The sequence below is a fragment of the Scyliorhinus torazame genome, chromosome 20, assembly GCF_047496885.1.
Source record: "Scyliorhinus torazame isolate Kashiwa2021f chromosome 20, sScyTor2.1, whole genome shotgun sequence".
Lineage (NCBI taxonomy): Eukaryota > Metazoa > Chordata > Chondrichthyes > Carcharhiniformes > Scyliorhinidae > Scyliorhinus > Scyliorhinus torazame.
The window spans coordinates 34372935-34392232 of NC_092726.1; the positions used below are offsets into that span (position 1 = coordinate 34372935).

The window sequence follows — 19298 nt, forward strand, 5'->3', positions numbered from 1 at the left end:
ATCGTTAATATATAAAGAGAACAGCTGTGGCCCCAACACTGAACCCTGCGGGATACCACTCGCCACCGGTTGCCATTCCGAAAAAAAAACTTTTATCCCAACTCTGCCTTCTGGCTGACAGCCAATCATCAATCCATGTTAGTACCTTGCCTCGAACACCATGAGCCCTTATTTTACTCAGCAGTCTCCCGTGAGGCACCTTAATGCCTGGTATGGAGGGAAAATCTTATGAGGAAAGGCTGACGGACTTGAGGTTGTTTTCGTTGGAGAGAAGAAGGTTAAGAGGAGACTTAATAGAGGCATACAAAATGATCAGGGGGTTGGATAGGGTGGACAGTGAGAGCCTTCTCCCGCGGATGGATATGGCTGGCACGAGGGGACATAACTTTAAACTGAGGGGTAATAGATATAGGACAGAGGTCAGAGGTAGGTTCTTTACGCAAAGAGTAGTGAGGCCGTGGAATGCCCTACCTGCTACAGTAGTGAACTCGCCAACATTGAGGGCATTTAAAAGTTTATTGGATAAACATATGGATGATAATGGCATAGTGTAGGTTAGATGGCTTTTGTTTCGGTGCAACATCGTGGGCCGAAGGGCCTGTACTGCGCTGTATTATTCTATGTTCTATGTTCTATGTTAATCAAAGGACTTTTTGAAGTCAAGATAGATAACATCCATTGGCTCTCCTTGGTCTAACCTATTTGTTATCTCTTCAAAGAACTCGAACAGGTTTGTCAGGCACGACCTCCCCTTACTAAATCCATGCTGACTTGTCCTAATCCCACCCTGCACTTCCAAGAATTTAGAAATCTCATCCTTAACAATGGATTCTAGAATCTTGCCAACAACCGAGGTTAGGCTAATTGGCCTATAATTTCCCATCTTTTTCCTTGTTCCCTTCTTGAACAGGGAGGTTACAACAGCGATTTTCCAATCCTCTGGGACTTTCCCTGACTCCAGTTACTTTTGAAGTAAATGTTTCTTTAGCTATTTCTTCAGCTATCTCCTTTAGAACTCGAGGATGTAGCCCATCTGGGCCCGGAGATTTATCAATTTTTAGACCTCTTAGTTTCTCTAGCACTTTCTCCTTTATGATGGCTACTATATTCAACTCTGCCCCCTGACTCTCCGGAATTGTTGGGATATTACTCATGTCTTCTACTGTGAAGACTGACGCAAAGTACTTATTTAGTTCCTCAGCTATTTCCTTGTCTCCCATCACTAGATTACCAGCGTCATTTTGGAGCGGCCCAATGTCTACTTTTGCCTCCCGTTTGTTTTAAATGTATTTAAAGAAACTTTTACTATCATTCCTAATGTTACTTGCTAACCTACCTTCATATTTGATCCTCTCTTTCCTTATTTCTCTCTTTGTTATCCTCTGTTTGCTTTTGTAGCCTTCCCAATCTTCTGACTTCCCACTACTCTTTGCCACATTATAGGCTTTCTCTTTTGCTTTGATACATTCCCTGACTTCCTTTGTCAGCCATGGCTGCCTAATCCCCCCCTCTGATAACCTTTCTTTTCTTTGGGATGAACCTCTGCACTGTGTCCTCAATTACCCCCAGAAACTCCTGCCATTGCTGTTCTACTGTCTTTCCCACTAAGCTCTGCTCCCAGTCGATTTTTGTCAGTTCCTCCCTCATGCCCCTGTAGTTACCTTTATTTAACTGTAACACCTTTACATCTGATTCTACCTTCTTTCTGTCAAATTGCAGACTGAATTCTACCATATTATGATCCTCCTAAGTGTTCCCTTACTTTAAGATCTTTTATCAAGTCTGTCTCATTACATAACACTAAGTCCAGAATGGCCTGTTCTCTCGTGGGCTCCATCACAAGCTGTTCCAAAAAGCCCTCCTGTAAACATTCAATGAATTCCCTTTCTTTGGGTCTACTGGCAACATTATTTACCCAGTCCACCTGCACATTGAAGTCCCCCATGATCACTGTGACCTTGCCTTTCTGTCATGCCCTTTCTATTTCGTGGTCATTTTGTGCCCCTGGTCCGGACCACTGTTCGGAGGCCTGTACATAACTCCCATTATGTTTTTTTTGCCTTTGTGGTTCCTCAACTCTACCCACACAGACTCCACATCATCTGACCCTATGTAGTTTAGTGCTATTGATTTAGTTTCATTCCTAATTAACAAGGCAACCCCGCCCCCTTTGCCCACCTCTCTGTCTTTTCGATAGGTTGTGAATCCCTGGATGTTTAAATGCCAGTCCTGAACCCCCTGCAGCCCCGTCTCTGTGATGCCGACCACATCATACCTGCCAGTCACAATGACTTGCTCTCGTTGTTTCTGCTGTTACCACTCCTCCTCTTGCTGCCTCTCGGCTTAATACTCTCTGACTCTTGGTTAATTCGCCCTGATGCTTTCAATGTGAACACATGACCGATCTGCTGCATATCCTGCTTTTTCATTAAAAAAAACTTGTGCCGAAAGTTACGTCAGAACCTGTGGTTAACGAGGATTTCTTTGCCTTGTCGGAGAGCATCGGCTGTGATACGTTGGCACTGCCATCATTCTGCCGTCAAGAAGCCACGCCAGGACAGATAGAACCATACCACGGAACAGAAGTAAATGTGCGAGAGGTGGACGGCACACATGATGAAATGGCAGGAGATAGTGGACACGAACAGGAAAATATTGAAAGAGACAGCGTACAGAGAAAAGCTGAGGAGGAAGGAGGCCCTGGAGAGAGACAGGAAAACAGCGAAGTAGGAAATGGTGAGATGGGCGAGATTGATGCTGTGACCCTTAATGAATACGTAGGTAAGATTCTCTCCTCCCCGTCCTGTCTTGTCGCATGTCTCTCTATTTGCCTCTCCTTCCATTAGTTTACCCATATATCTCGTAAGTAATCTCTAGCATTTCCGCTTATCTGCTTTTCATTCTCTTTTACCCGACACCTCCAATTATGAACTTCCAATTCCTACGCCTTTCCCCATGTTCCAATCTTATGAAACAACCTCGTGTCCGACACTTTATAAACGCTTTCTAAAAATATAAATATACCACTTCCACTGGTGACAATTAGCTACTCTGCGACTTATTTCCTCAAAATAACTCCAATTGTTTTGTCAATCAAGGTTTCTTTAAAAAAACCATGTTGACTCTGTTAAATCCTACAGTAATTTTGTACGTTTCTTGTTGTAACATTCTTTAATATAGACTCAAGCATCTTTGCCTCTACGGAGTTCAGGCGAACAAATATATGGCTCCACTTTTTGTCGTTCCCGTCTTTTTCATGTACTAGTCTGACAATTGCCACCTTTCAATCAGCAGATACCATTCCCGAGACGGCAGAATTTAGAAAGATTACCATCAATGGATCTTTTCCATCTCAATCTATTCTATACAACACTCCAGCCGTAGATCCTCAGATTCCGGGGTCTTATCTATTTAAAGCCACAGCAATTTCCACGGCAGTTTTTAACTGGTCTTGTTGGTCCTCATTTGCACTAACTTGTTTGGTTTTTCCCTTGTGAGTGACCTCATTCATCATTATTTCCGGACATTTGTTCATATGTTCCTCCACGGAGACAGATCTCGTTTAGCTGTCACTCCCCTGTTCCCAATTGGAAGTCCGCCAGGATCGGCTTATGATAGAGTTACATTTACTTTTGTTAATTATTTACTTTTTTCCATACTGAAAGACGCTTTCTTTTTATGGGATATACTGCAGTTTCGGCGAATTATCTAATTTCCGCCTATTTTTACATCACACTCTGGAATTATGCCTGTTAGATGTTGGACACATGCTGATGAGATTCAAGAGGTGAAATATTCGCCCAGAATCCCAGCCTCTGATCTGCTTGAGCAGCGGCATTTTTCAATTGGCTGATGCAATTGGGTAGCAGGCCATTGGTAACACCCTGCGTGATGATAGTGTGGGAAGTTTGGTCAAAACATTCTCTGCTTTGTGTTATCACCCCTACTCTCCAGGTGCAACAGGACATGAGGAACATATTCCCACCTTCAGAAGTTGCATCTTCTCCAAGATATTCCTCACGCAGCTGTTCTGGCTCTCCATCATACAGCTCCGACTGGTTATATTCATTGGTACCCTGAACCCCTTGCTCACACAGGCTGCCAACGGTGACGCTCTGCAAGGTACTCGGCACAGTGAAGTAAATGAGATTTGCTGAGGGTGGAGGGGGTACCAATACGGGTGACCAACAAGTCACCAGGAAGTGTTCGTTAATGGAACGCAGTCAGAGCGAGTGGTCAGTGAGATTTAGAGATGGAAGTAACTGATGGTGATGAAGGGGCTCAGCGTTGAAATGACACATATATGGAGAGGGCAATGGGGGGGAGGGGGGGGGGCACCGATTTATGAAGAGTTTGGATGAAAGACATCAGGGCAGATACAGTGGAAAACATATATAGTGGTAGCGAGGGAGACTGGATAAAGGAATAGGCATGGCGTAAGTAAGTTGATTAGGGAGAGGCAGAGAGACAGTCATAACATGAGGGAAAGGTAAGGGAATTCGGGCATGGTAAACAGCAAGATAGATGATTGTGAGACACCGGGAGATGGAGAGAGGGGGGAATGAAAGCAACCGACCGTGTGAAAAGATAGCTGAATAGTGAATAGTCATAGGCGAGGAGTAATTATCAGGTGGATAATATATGGGCAAGGTTAAAACTATGGAAATAATTCAGGAGAATATTTTGCGGCCTGGAATTCATGGGAGAGGGAGAGAAAGTGTGATGGAATTTCGATGAGGGGTAGAGGAAGAAAATTTTGCCAGGCTGGCGTGAAGATGGAAATTATTATTCGTAAGGAACGGGAGAGAAGAGAAGACGTAGGATGACAGGAGTGATGCTAAGGCATTTAGAAAAAAAGGAGAGAGGGAGTGAGGTGCAAAAATAATAAGGTGGTGGTGCAGGGTTAAAGGGAGATACATTTGGCGCAGAGGAGAACAATGGGAGCGCGAAAAACGAGCAGAGTATAAAAAACGGTGAAGGTTAGAGAGAGAATGAAAAGTAATAGAATGGAGTATAATGAGAGAATGGAATATAGTGTTCAATTCTGATCGCCACACTACAAACTTGGAGTAAAGTGTTCAATTCTGGTCGCCACACTACCAGAAGGATGTGGAGGCTTTAGAGAGGGTGCAGAGGAAATTTCAGAATGTTGCCTGGTATGGAGGGCATTAGCTATGAGGAGCGGTTGAATAAACTCGGTTTGTTCTCACTGGAACGACGAAGGTTGAGGGGCGACCTGATAGAGGTCTACAAAATTATGAGGGGCATAGACAGAGTGGATAGTCAGAGGCTTTTCCCCAGGGTAGATGGGTCAATAGCTAGGGGGCATAGGTTTAAGGTGCGAGGGGCAACGTTTAGTGTAGATTTACGAGGCAAGTTTTTTACGCAGAGGGTAGTGGGTGCCTGGAACTCGCTACCGGAGGAGGTGGTGGAAGCAGGGACCATAGTGACATTTAAGGGGCATCTTGACAAATACATGAATAGGATGGGAATGGAGGGATACGGACCCAGGAAGTGTAGAAGATTGTAGTTTAGTCGGGCAGCATGGTCGGAACGGGCCTGGTGGGCCGAAGGGCCTGTTCCTGTGCTGTACTTCTCTTTGTTCTTTGTTTGTTAAATCTGGTGTCCGACAGAACAGAGAGAGAGAGAGAGAGCAGAGAGCGAGAGAAAAGATAAATAGATAGGCAGATAGACAGACAGATAGATAGATAGATATATATATAGATAGATAGATAGGTAGATAGGTAGAGGATAAATAGATGGATAGCTAGATAGATAGATAGACAGATAGGTAGACAGATAGATAGACAGAGAGAGAGGGTGTGGAGAGGTAAAGGAGAGAAAATAGAGAAGCGAGAAAAGAGAGAGAGAGAAGCGAGAAAAGAGAGCGAGAGGGAAGAGAGATAAGACAGAGTAGAGAGAGAAGAGAGATAGAGAAGCGAGGAGAGAGAGGTAAGGAAAAGAGAGAGGAGAGCGAGAGAGAGCGAGAATGTTTGATGAGAGATTTAATATTGAAATGCGGGGAATCAAGGTGAGCACATTTTCTGACAGGGGGCTGGTGAATAGAGGATAGTTGGACAGAGATTTGGCGTTTAGGATGTAAAGTAAAGTGTGCAGTGAACGAGAAAACGATGTGGCGAAGAGTGAGGGAGGAGCAGAAATCAGAGTCAAAGTGCGAGTTGGCTTCAAAGGAGGGGGTGGAATGTCATGTAAAACACAAAGACACAAATAAGGAGACAGAGAGGGGGAGGAAACAAGCTTCATGAATATTGAATGATGCAATAGAGAGAAGAGAAAGAGAGAGTTTCAAGTAGGGAATGGAGTGATGATGGTTCATGAACAGAGGTGCATGTAGGATTTGTGGAGAGGGTGAGTAAAAGAACGAACAGGGTAAAAGGTAGAGGTAATGGAGATTGAGGTGGAGTCCGGAAATGAATCCCTGATGGAGCACATGATGGCGAGGGAAGGGATGAGAGGGAGGGAGAGGAGATTCCGGCGAGGGAAGGATGGTTTGGCGTATTAAATGCATTGTTTATCCTCGGAACTGTCTCGGTCACACCCGCACTCTACCGAGGTGCATAGAAATTGCCCTTCACTGACGGTCAGATTAGGAAAAGAACAAAGAACAAAGAACAAAGAAATGTACAGCACAGGAACAGGCCCTTCGGCCCTCCAAGCCCGTGCCGACCATGCTGCCCAACTAAACTACAATCTTCTACACTTCCTGGGTCTGTATCCTTCTATTCCCATCCTATTCATATATTTGTCAAGATGCCCCTTAAATGTCCATTTCGTCCCTGCTTCCACTACCTCCTCCGGTAGCGAGTTCCAGGCACCCACTACCCTCTGTGTAAAAAACTTGCCTCGTACATCTACTCTAAACCTTGCCCCTCTCACCTTAAACCTATGCCCCCTAGTAATTGACCCCTCTACCCTGGGGAAAAGCCTCTGACTATCCACTCTGTCTATGCCCCTCATAATTTTGTATACCTCTATCAGGTCTCCCCTCAACCTCCTTCGTTCCAGTGAGAACAAACCGAGTTTATTCAATCGCTCCTCATAGCTAATGCCCTCCATACCAGGCAACATTCTGGTAAATCTCTTCTGCACCCTCTCTAAAGCCTCCACACCCTTCTGGTAGTGTGGCGACCAGAATTGAACACTATACTCCAAGTGTGGCCTAACTAAGGTTCTATACAGCTGCAACATGACTTGCCAATTCTTATACTCAATGCCCCGGCCAATGAAGGCAAGCATGCCGTATGCCTTCTTGACTACCTTCTCCACCTGTGTTGCCCCTTTCAATGACCTGTGGACCTGTACTCCTAGATCTCTTTGACTTTCAATACTCTTGAGGGTTCTACCATTCACTGTATATTCCCTACCTGCATTAGACCTTCCAAAATGCATTACCTCACATTTGTCCGGATTAAACCCCATCTGCCATCTCTCCGCCCAAGTCTCCAGACTTCTAAATCCTGCTGTATCCTCCGACAGTCCTCATCGCTATCCGCAATTCCACCAACCTTTGTGCCGTCTGCAAACTTACTAATCAGACCAGTTACATTTTCCTCCAAATCATTTATATATACTACCTTAGTTTAGAACCTTAGTTTAGAACCTTAGTTGCAGCTGTATAGAACCTTAGTTAGGCCACACTTGGAGTATAGTGTTCAATTCTGGCCGCCACACTACCAGAAGGATGTGGAGGCTTTAGAGAGGGTGCAGAAGAGATTTACCAGAATGTTGCCTGGTATGGAGGGCATAAGCTATGAGGAGCGATTGAATAAACTCGGTTTGTTCTCACTGGAACGAAGGAGGTTGAGGGGCGACCTGATAGAGGTCTACAAAATTATGAGGGGCATAGACAGAGTGGATAGTCAGAGGCTTTTCCCCAGGGTAGAGGGGTCAATTACTAGGGGGCATAGGTTTAAGGTGAGAGGGGCAAGGTTTAGAGTCGCTGTACGAGGCAAGTTTTTTACGCAGAGGGTAGTGGGTGCCTGGAACTCACTACCGGAGGAGGTAGTGGAAGCAGGGACGACAGGGACATTTAAGGGGCATCTTGACAAATATATGAATAGGATGGGAATAGAAGGATACGGACCCAGGAAGTGTAGAAGATTGTAGTTTAGTCGGGCAGTATGGTCGGCACGGGCTTGGAGGGCCGAAGGGCCTGTTCCTGTGCTGTACATTTCTTTGTTCTTTGTTCTTTGTACAAAGAGCAAAGGTCCCAGCACTGATCCCTGTGGAACACCACTGGTCACAGCCCTCCAATTAGAAAAGCATCCCTCCATTGCTACTCTCTGCCTTCTATGGCCTAGCCAGTTCTGTATCCACCTTGCCAGCTCACCCCTGATCCCTTGTGACTTCACATTTTGTACTATAAAAGGGTTCAGTTACATCCCCAGGAATGCAGCAATGTGCATATTTGTGGTTGTCCTTCTGTGGGACCACGGGAAAACGTGGCTGGAGAAGTAATAATAGGAAACAAATAAATGGCATAAGAACTTAATAGTTACTTTGCGTCAGTCTTCAAGGTGGAAGATACCAGTTGGATGCCAGAGCTCCTGGAGAATCAGTGGTGAGTGCAGTGGCCATCACTAAGGAGAAGGTTCTGGGGAAACTGAAAGGGCTGAAGGTGGACAAGTCACCTGGACCGGATGGACTACACCCCAAGCTCCTAAAATAGATAGCTTCGGCAGCACGGTGTCTCAGTGGTTAGCATTTCTGCCTCACGGCGCCGGGGTCCCATGTTCAATTCCGCCTCTGGGTCATTGTCCGTGTGGAGTTTGCACATTCTCCCCGTGTCTGCGTGGATTTCACCCCCACAACCCAAAGATGTGCAGGGTAGGTGGATTGGCCACACTAAATTTACCCTTCATTGAAAAAAAATCAATTGGTACGCTAAATGTATTAACAAAACATAGGTGAGGAGATTGTGGAGGCATTGGTAATGATCTTTCAGGAATCTCTGGAGCCACGAAGGGTACGAGAGGACTGGAAAGTGGCTAATGTAACACCACTGTTTAAGAAGGGTGGGAGGCAGAAGGCTTGAAATTATAGGCAGGTTAGCCTAACTTCGGTCATTGGTCAGATTTTATAGTCCATTCGTAAACATGAGATCGCGGAGTACTTGGAAGTGGATGATAAAATAGGATTGAGTTGGGCAGCACGGTGTCACAGTGGTTAGCACTGCTGTCTCGGGGCGCCGAGGTCCCAGATTCGATCCCGGCCCAGGCTCACTGTCCGTGTGGAGTTTGCACATTTTCCCCGTGTTTGCGTGAGTTTCGCCCACACAACGTAAAGATGTGTAGGTTAGGTGGATTGGCCACGCTAAAATTGCCCTCAATTGGAAAAAGTCAATTGGGTACTCTAAATCCAATAAACAAAATAAAAATGAATAAAAATAGGACTGAGTCAGGAGAATGGGTTGAGAAAATGTCAGCCATGATTATTATTGTCAGGAATAGGATTGTATTAACACTGCAATTAAGTAACTGTGAAAAGCCCATGGTCGCCACATTCCGGCACCTGTTTGGATACATTGAGGGAGAATTCAGAATGCCCAGTTCACCTAACAGCATGCCTTTCGGGACTTGGGGGGAATCCGGAACACCCGGAGGAAACGGTCGCAGACTCAGGGAGAACGTGCAGACTCCACACAGACCGCGACCAAATCCGGGAATCAAAACCGGTTTTCTGGCGCTATGAATCAACAATGCCACCGTAGCGCCCGACACAATCCGCACCAAGAGTTATGCAACAGAAAACATTGAGAAACAAACCCCACACAACACCAAGACGCATATCCCAGGTAGATCGAGACTCACACTTCAATCCACACTGAAACACGTACTCCACCAACTACTCGACCCATTCAGCAGCCCACATCGAGGCTGATAAGCTGGTCCGCACTGAGAGACATACCCCACACTATATCGTCACCCACAACCTAGTCCTCACGGAGGTTCGTACTGCAGGCAACACCGAGACACGTACCGCCCACAACACCGAGACACTTCCAGTAACCCACGGCAACGCTAACAGAGACGGATAGTTCAATCCACACTGAACCTCATATCCCAGTCACAACCAGCCTGAACAGAAGTCCGAATCGGATCTCAAATCTAATTTCGCGCGAAAAAAAGCCTCGTCGAAGAACTGAATCGAAAATGCTTAAAATGCTATTTGTTTCAAATGCTCTCTCTCTATCCCCATCTCTCTCGCTCTTCTCTCCCCGTGTCTCTCTCTCTCTTCTCTCTCCCTCTCTCTCTGTCTCTTCTCTCTCTCTCTCACACATTCTGTCTCTCTCTATCTCGCTCTCTCTTTCTCTTTCTCTCTCCCCCGCTCTTACTCTCTCTCTGTATGTATCTATCTATCCATGCCTCGCTCTCTCTATCCTCTTTATCTCTCCCCCTCTCAGTTAATAGGTTCACAAACGCCTTCGCCATCACTCAGTTTTTTGGGATTTTTACTGCTCCATGGAACGGGTTGATCATGGACCGGCACAGACGCAGAACAATATCGTTACTCACTGTCACAGGTAAACCAAATTGAGCTCTCTGTCAAGCACAGGTTATTCAATTATGATCCCTCGTCTGTCTCCCACTCTCAGATAGCCTAATATGACCTATCTCACAGTTAAGACTCACCTTCACTTCCCTCCCAGCTTCACGTAATCCCGCTGCTAAGGTTCACCCCAGTCACATCTAATCTAGTTGTGAACACTAAATTATAGGGAATCCGATTACGAATACTCAGCTCCCTTATGGCGACAGGCAATATTGCTTTGAACAATCAGTTCCTCCATGTTACATACTCATGCATTTGCTTTGTTTGACCCCTTGTTCCTCCCTGTAATCAATCACTATGTCCCGATGTCTCATTTGGCCATGTATGCTGTGGATTATTCTTTGTGTCACTATGTACGTACTGGGTACCGTACCTTGACTGCAGAAAGATTATTTTTACTGCACATGTGCCAATAAACCAAATCAAATCAAAATCAACACTGACCAATATGCGATGTACCAGAGAGGCCTGGAAGTCCAGGGTGCCGGCTTCTGTATCAGTCTCATGTATTCAAATACTGTACTGCAGTGAGCATTTACCTAGCGAAAATAGTCAGGCGATCTTTGGAATTATTTTTGGTGAGTTTCTGGCGATACATCCTGCTGCCATCCCGCAACTAATCCGCGGACCGAGATCCCAACATTGAACATTACTGCTTTAATGCATGGCAATGAAGGCACTGGGATTTCCCACTGGCTAGACACTAAACCAAATAGCCTTATGAATATTGTAGTTCACAACTTGACACCCAAGTATGTCCACCATTTACACAATATAATCGGATATTCTCAACTTGCCTGGAAGAGTGCTGGTTCAACAATATTCATCGCCTCGACACAATGTTCGGGCACATCCATGTAGTTGAACAGGAACACACCACTTCAATGATTAATTCCGTCAACCAGATAATTTTCATAACCACATCTGCGGAACACCGCCGAACAGATGAGACAACGATACTACCGATGTACACACCAAGAACAGGAAGTTTGACAAACTCGGCATCAACAGCAGCAGCAACCAAGCCTCCCCGGTACCACAGTAGAAACCAATGCAGGGAAATCTATAAATACGGCCTCAACCTTTTATTCATTTCGCATGACATTCACTCTCCACCATCTGGCCAGGGCTTGCGAAATCCTACAACTGTCCTGGTTTGAGACAATTCACACCTCTTTAACATCGGCTTACCCCTCTCTCTGGATCTGTAAAGACTTAATTACCTGCAAATGCTCGCATTCAAAGGATCGTCTTGCCTCTTTGAATTAGTCTATATATATGTTTGTGGAACATACCTCTTCGTTCACCTGAGGAAGGAGCAGCGCTCCGAAAGCTGGTGATTTGAAACAAACCTGTTGGACTTTGTCCTGGTGTTGTAAGACTTCTTACATAATTGAATGTGTGCTTTACTCTCTGGTGTTGTGATGGGAGATTACACTTCCCCACCCTCACCCATTACCCGCCGCCCCTCCCACTCCTCCCTCCCGCGCCGTAGCTCTCTGTCGGTTTATTGGGCCAATGAATTTTGACGGGCCCTCCAACTGAGATTGAGTCTTTTAAATCAGGAATATTTCTCGTTCATCTTCAGCTCCTGTCACTTCCCAGAGATTGGCTGACATGAACACTGTCGTATTGTCTCTCGCCGTCACGGTGACTCTGGGTGTTCTGTTCACAATCTTCGCTACAATCCCTGTGCTGGAAGTGCAGTACATAACCTTCGTCCTGCAAGTGATCACTCGCTCCTTCCTGTTTGGGGGACTTTCCGCATTCACCACCATCGCGTAAGTCACTCAAAGGCAGCAGATTTGGGTTTCTGAAACATTCATCGAAACTCAAATATTCCATGAGGAATTCGGTGACCACTAGCCCACTTGAACCGTTGTAGTCCATAGTATTTGGGATTGTGGGATGTGGGATACAGCGTCATTTGATATTTCAAAAAACATGCTGATACCGTCACAAGTGGAGATCATTTGCAATTCATGACACAAAAGCCGTTGGAAGGATTATCAAAGATCAATTTTATAAAATACTGGAGGAATACCTGATGGAGGGAAGCATGGGGGAAATGTTGATATGATAAATATGGAAAGCAGCCGTACTTGTTATTTCAATAGTCAACCGTGCTGGTGACTCTGTGTAATTCAGTGAAACATCTTGTCTGTTGGCTTGTTTTCTGCAGGTTTCCTCCATGCCACTTTGGGAAGATACTTGGTCTGTCATTAGCTGTGGCGGCATGTGTTTCTCTCCTCCAGTACCCCTATGTGACTCTGGTCCTGGGACCTCTACAACGCCGTCCTTTGTATGTAAGTATCAGATGAGTGCTTTATGCTCCCCTGATGGTCAGGAATGCAGTGATACAGGGAGATAGAGCGGGACACATACATGGAGACAGACGCGAGAGAGAGGTAACTCTCTCTGGGTTTGAGCTCCGATCCCGAACATCCACAGTGTAAACGAGAGAAAGTCAATAACGACCAACCCGTCAGTGTCCACGGCTTAACACTCGCTCACTCGCTGGGTGAAGGGATTTCTCCTCATCTCTGTTCTAAATTCCACATCCACGCAGACCATTGATGTGCATCATGTTCTTTAGAAAGAAATACATTACATACAATGTACGAAGTTATTACTAATCCTAAATCCGATATCACTGCGTCGAAATTTGGAGTCGTTCTTTGATTTCAATAATGTGCCGGGAGTTCTCCTCGGGGCAGAGAGGGTTTTTAAAAACATGTTTTTTTAAAATTCTCCTCCTTTTTCACATTTTCTCCCACATTTACATCCATCAACAATAAACAATAATCAGCAAGATATGTCAGACCCCATAATAACAACGGTCCCATCTACCCGCCAACCCCCAAACCTCAACCCGCATGTTTACATAAACAAATGACAAAAAGGAATCAGGGATTACCCATAGTCACCCTTAATCTTACACAGCTCCCCCCCCCCCCCCGACTACCCCCGCCTCCCCCCTCCCCGGTCTCCAGCTCCGCCCGTCCACTGCCTCTTGTAAAACTCCTCCTCCCAACCTCGGTTCCCTCCCCCAACCTCGATTCCCTGCCCCCAACTTTCCACCCCGGCTAGACCACTCAGACCCTGTTCTGCAAAGGCTCCGATGGCCGCAGCCCCTCCCCCCACCTCAGTCCAGTCCACTGGCCGGCTTAAGCCTGCCAGCATGGAGGCCCCGCCCGGGTCCCTTTCCCACTTGCCAGGCCCCAGGAAAGCCCAAAGATCCCCTTTTAGCACACAAACCCCGCATATCCACCTACACCCCAAAGAACCCTCATTTTGAGTGAAAGTCCCGTCCCTTCCCTTGTCCAAATATATACCACCTTGGCTCCTTTAGTCTCTACACCCGCGAGCAGTGATACAAAAAAGAAGAAAATACAGTCTTGAGGTTACATTGGCACATGGCCATTCCTCAATTTGTCAGTTCTGCCACAGTCCTTCTGCTTTCGCAAACTCCTCCGCTGCTTCCGCCGTTCCAAAATAAACGTCCCTGAGCTTGTAAGTCACCCTCAGCTTCGCTGGATATACAATGCCACACCGCACCTTGCTAATGTACAGTGCCCTCTTCACCCGGTTGAAGGCAGCCTCCTTGCCAGCTCCACCGTAAAGTCCTGGTATACACGTATACCAGCTCCAGCCCACTGCACCACCCGCTTCTGCTTGGCCAGCTCAGGGCCTTCTCCTTCACCCTGTACCTACGGAAGCACAGAGTCACTGCCCTTGGCGGCTCACTCACCTTTGGTACAGGCCTCCACGACCGATGAGCCCGATCCAGTTCATATCGGGAGGGATACTCCCCCTCCCCCAATAGTTTTGCCAACATCGCGGCAAAATACTCAGCCAGCTTCGGTCCTTCAACTCCTTCGGGCAGCCCCACAATCCTCATATTCTGTCACCTGGATCTGTTTTCCAGTTCTTCCATTTTTCCTCGCAGATCCTTGTTAGTGTCCATCACCTTCTGCATTTCCTTCCCCATCGAGGCAAGTTGATCACCTTGCTGTAATAACGTCTCCTCCACTTCCTTCAGCGCCTCCCCTTGCTCTCGCACTGCAGCCACTGCGCCCGCCACCTCCGTCCTCACCGGGAAACCGCCTCCTCCACCAGCACACTCAAAACCTCCCTCATCTCCTTCCTCACCGTCTCCATGCATTTCGCAAACTGCGCCAACTGCTTTTCAAATTCCGCAGCCATCACCTTAGTTATTTCTTCAGCCGTAAGCAGTGCGGCCTTCCCTGGTGCTCCAGCCTCCATTTTCCTTGGTGACCCCGCGGTGACCTTTCCACTCCCCGACGTCCCTTCAGCTGTTTTTTTTTCGGCCGTTTTCTTGCTCACCCTAGACATTTTTCTTTGCTCTTTTTTTCCTCCTGTGTCTTCACTGTGCCTCCTCCGTGCCTTCTCCCTGCTTCTGCCGCCTCCGTGGACCCTGGGACCGGGCTTAAAGCCCCGAAAATGCCGTTGCCGAACGGGAGCCCTCCATTGTGCGGCCGCCTCCCGCCCGCCGTCACCGGAAGTGGGGGGCAGAGAGGGTTAATTGTAAGTCTGATAGAGCTGTTCAAAATGAGAATGCTTTTGGATAGAGAACGGAAAGGGAATCTGTTTTCATTGACGGAAAGGCCAATTACCAAGGGATATTTTTTTCGAACGAGAGAAAAGCGCCAGAGTTCACGTGAAGGAAGAACATTTTACTGCAAAGACGGGTTAGGAATGAAATTGTGCCTCAATGTCATATAGATTCCTTTGTTACATTAGGCACTAAGATGGCTAAATATTTAAGCTGGAAAATGCAGCTCTGTTGGGAATGCGCTCTGGTTAAGGCTGCTGAACTTTAAGGATTTAACTTGGAGATTTGCGGCACTGGAAATGTGGGCTGAGCGGCTGATTCTGCGCTGTTCGTTCATTATTCGCCGAAAATATTTTCGAGAACGCTTTTACCTGTATAGCGACTCTCCATTTACTTTTTATCCATTTTGATGCAGTTGAACATCGGTTCAATCGTGCTGGTAACCCTAACCTACGCCCATCCGATCACCGTCTATCTTCATTGCCGACGAGAAATGAAGACGAGAGTTGTGGTAAATCCCTCTCAAGTCGAAGTGTCGCAACTGGAGGAGTAGTACGATTGGCCGGTAATCATTCCTGTGGAGCGCAACGGTTGGGTGGGAGTGTAGAAGTATAGAAACTTAGAAACTAGGAACCAAATGAGACCATTATGCTTGTCTAGTGTACTCGTTCATGCGTTTTAATCATGTTGGATCCCGCCATCCCCTAAATCCTTTGATTCCTTCTCCACAACTGAAATATCTAATTGCTTCTTGAAAACATACACTGCGTTGGCCTCTACTTATCGCTGTGGCAGCAAATTCCACGGGCTTAACACTCTCTGGATGGGGGGATTTCCCTTCATCTCTGTTCTAAATTACCGGTACCTCTGATTCTGAAAACCCGCACCATCATTCACAGACTTCTTGTATATGCTCTGTCCACTTCTCTTAGAATTGTATAGCATTCTTCGAGGTACCATGCACTCCTCCCCCCTCCCTCTGAACTGTTGCGAAGACAATACGAACCGGCTCAATATCTCGTCAGTCCTGCCAACTTAGAAATCAGCCAGATAATCCTTCTCTGTATTCCCGCTCCACCCTTCCTCATATAAGTGGACCGAAACTGGCACGTAATAGTCCAGTTGTGGCCTCACCAAATGTCAGCAAGGCATCCCGGCGCCTTTACTCGAACCATCCCGGTGCAAAGGTCAGCATAGCAGACCCCTTTGTTTCCTCCTGCTGTATCTGCATGTTTACCTTCAGCGATTGGTGTACGACGACACACAAATATCGTTACCCATTCCCCTATCCTAATTTAGTGAAGTTCCTCAATACTTTTTTTCACTGTAAGAAAGAAAAATGTGTGCTGCTTCAGCAGGCGTCTGTGTGTTCTCGCTGTCAAGGGTACATTTCTGCAGGGCTGACGTGTGGGAGCGTAGCGGATGAGGAACAGTGCGAGTGGCGTTACGTTGGAGCTGAAGAAAGCGTTGGTTAGACCACAGCTAGAATATTATGTAACGTTCTTGTCACCTCACTATAGCAAGGAGTTGGTTGCACTAGAGAGGGTACACAGGGATGTCACCAGGTTGTTGGTTGGGTGGAGCATCTGAGCTATAAGGAGAAGCTGGATTGGCTTGGATTATTTTCTTTAGAGCCGAGAATGCTGAGCTACGATATGGTTGACGTGTAAAAGATTATGCGGGATTTCGGCAAGGAAAGTAGATAAAAGCGGATCCCCTTGATTGAGGGATCAGTCACAAGGGGCATGAGGCTGGGCGCAGGAGAATCCAAGGGGGCTATATAATTATTTTTATTTGAACTCAGAGGGGAGAAATAATTTGGAATGCACCGCCTGGGAAGTTAGTGAAGGCTGGGAATCTTCCTACCTTTAAAAAATACTTGGAACATCACTTGAAATGCGATTACATTCAGAGGTATGGGATCAATGGAGGTAAGTGGAATTAGCGCCTGTTTAGGGGTAATTGTTGTCAGTGCTACATCGATAGTCCGAAGGGCCTTTTCTTTGCTGTAAGACTGTAATACTCTATGAGGTAGTGTTTTGTGTGATTCTGTTCTCCCCGTGTCTGCGTAGGTTTCCTCTGGATGCTCCGGTTTCCTCCCACAAGTCCCAAAATACTTGCTGTTAGGTAATTTGGACATTCTGAATTCTCCCTCCGTGTACCCGAACAGGCGTCGGAATGTGGCGACTTGGGGCATTTCACAGTAAATTGATTGCCGAATTAATATATGCCGACTGTGATAATAAAGATTATTATTAAATAAATCATAATTAGGAATATTATATTAATTATTTTATCAGAATATAATATTATAAGATTAGTAATCGTTGTGTTTATTATCCCTGTTTCCCAGGAAACCGAAAGCTGTGTCCTGCTCTTCATCGTTTATTTCCGTAGGCCTGTTTGAAGAATTAATAGCAAACTGAACTCATTCTTGTTGCAGATATCTCTTCAATTAATCAAAGGATTTATGGTTCATTTTCTCGCTTCTCTTTCTATTCCACTTCGATCGCCTTTCACATTTCATCTTCTCTTCCCATTCCGTCCCACTCGACCTTTTCCTGCCTTTGCTCGAATTCTCCTCCTCTTCAATCTCCTTGTTTTTCTTTTTATAATCGAACTCTCGCCTGAAATGTCTATTCTACTATGCTTCAGTTTCCCTTTGTGTGCAATTTTTCACACTTCCTTTAAAGTTTGTTCCTTCTTGCTTTTGACCTGTTCTTGTTCAGAAGACCTCTGCATTCTTAATTGCTGTCTCTTTCTCTTTTTAAATCAATTTAGAGTACCCAATTATTATTTTTTTGCAATTGAGGGACAATATTAGCGTGGCCAATCCACCTAACCTGCACATTTTTGGGTTATGGGGGTGAAACCCACGCAGGCATGGGGTGTATGTGCAAACTCCACATGGACAGTGACTCATGGCCGGGATTAGAAGCTGGGTCTTCAGCACCGTAGTTCCACTGCTAACCACTGCGCCACATGCCGCCTTTCCGTCTCTTTATCCACATTTCGTGACTAAATTGCCGTACGTTTTCCCTCTCTCCTCCTTCCTTCCGTTTCATTTTGCACACTTTTACAATTTTCTCTATCCTTCTGTCACCCATTTACTCCCTAAGGATCTCGCTCCATTTCCAATCCTTCCCTTTATCCTGTCCTGTCCCAAAAGCTCTCTTCATTTCTGATTTGATCCCCATTCACTGGCACACGCATTCTCTCTCAGCTCCATTCACTCCACCACCCATTCACTCACCCTGAACCCATTCCAATCTCTCCTGCTTCTCTGTTCTCTCCCTTTTAATCACACTCTTCTAAAATCTTGTAATCTCGCCTTCTCTCACTCTCTCTCGCACTCACTTTCTCTCCAGCCACCTGGTTTCCTTTCGCCAATATTCTGCTGACACCAATTGGAGGTCTGAATTCTGCATGATCAGAGCCCTTCAATGCAATCTGTTTGTTCTGCTTGACTCAGTTAAGCATGTCCTCTTTACAAACCATGGACGTGAGGGTGGCACCAGTGTTGAATAGACTGGCTGGAGTGTATTTCCATTTTAAAGCTGTTTAAATTGCACTATCACGAATTGAGATTTTGTTTTCAGTAATCGACAGGAGCCATGTTGCTCTTCCTGAAGAACAACACAAGTGCCATTACTACGTGTTATAAAGGACACGCAGCCGATAATCCTTAGTCAGGGTGATTTTGATTAATATTTGATTGTTTATGAAGAATTAAGATTACTATTTCGGTTGAAAATTTGTTGAGATATTTATTTTAAAGATGTTCAAAATAATCGTTTGGCTGTTGTCGCTGTTTCGGATGCATTTTTTGTTGGTAATAAAGGAAGCAATTTATCAAATACATCAATGTCTATTATTGAATGAATCAATTTTAAGGAAAATGAGGGTACGATCCAATAGATGCAATTTTGGGAAACAGACACGTCCTTCAAACAAGAATACGTTCAGCGACCAGACGGTCTGGATTCGCTTTTTGTGTGACGTTGGCTGAGGAATAAACATTGGTTGGAAGGAGACTGGGGATTGCTTTCCTGCTCTACTTTTCATTTTGCAAGGGGATGGTGCACCTACTCTTGGGAGGGTGAACCAGTGGTTCAGCTGACAAACTTCACCAGATTTTGCATTATTCGCT

General features: G+C 45.8%; 1 protein-coding gene across 1 annotated transcript in view; it reads left to right on the forward strand.

Moving 5' to 3' along the window:
• Positions 1–19007, forward strand: part of LOC140397044 (equilibrative nucleobase transporter 1-like) — a 446298-nt gene extending 427291 nt beyond the window's left edge. The window contains exons 8-14 of the mRNA XM_072486086.1: positions 2501–2781; positions 3955–4122; positions 10424–10543; positions 12161–12353; positions 12755–12878; positions 15564–15713; positions 17502–19007. Of these exons, the coding sequence (XP_072342187.1) occupies positions 2501–2781; positions 3955–4122; positions 10424–10543; positions 12161–12353; positions 12755–12878; positions 15564–15701 (1024 nt within the window). The 3' untranslated portion in view covers positions 15702–15713; positions 17502–19007. The remainder of the gene's footprint in view (positions 1–2500; positions 2782–3954; positions 4123–10423; positions 10544–12160; positions 12354–12754; positions 12879–15563; positions 15714–17501) is intronic.
• The last annotated feature ends 291 nt before the right edge of the window (positions 19008–19298 follow it).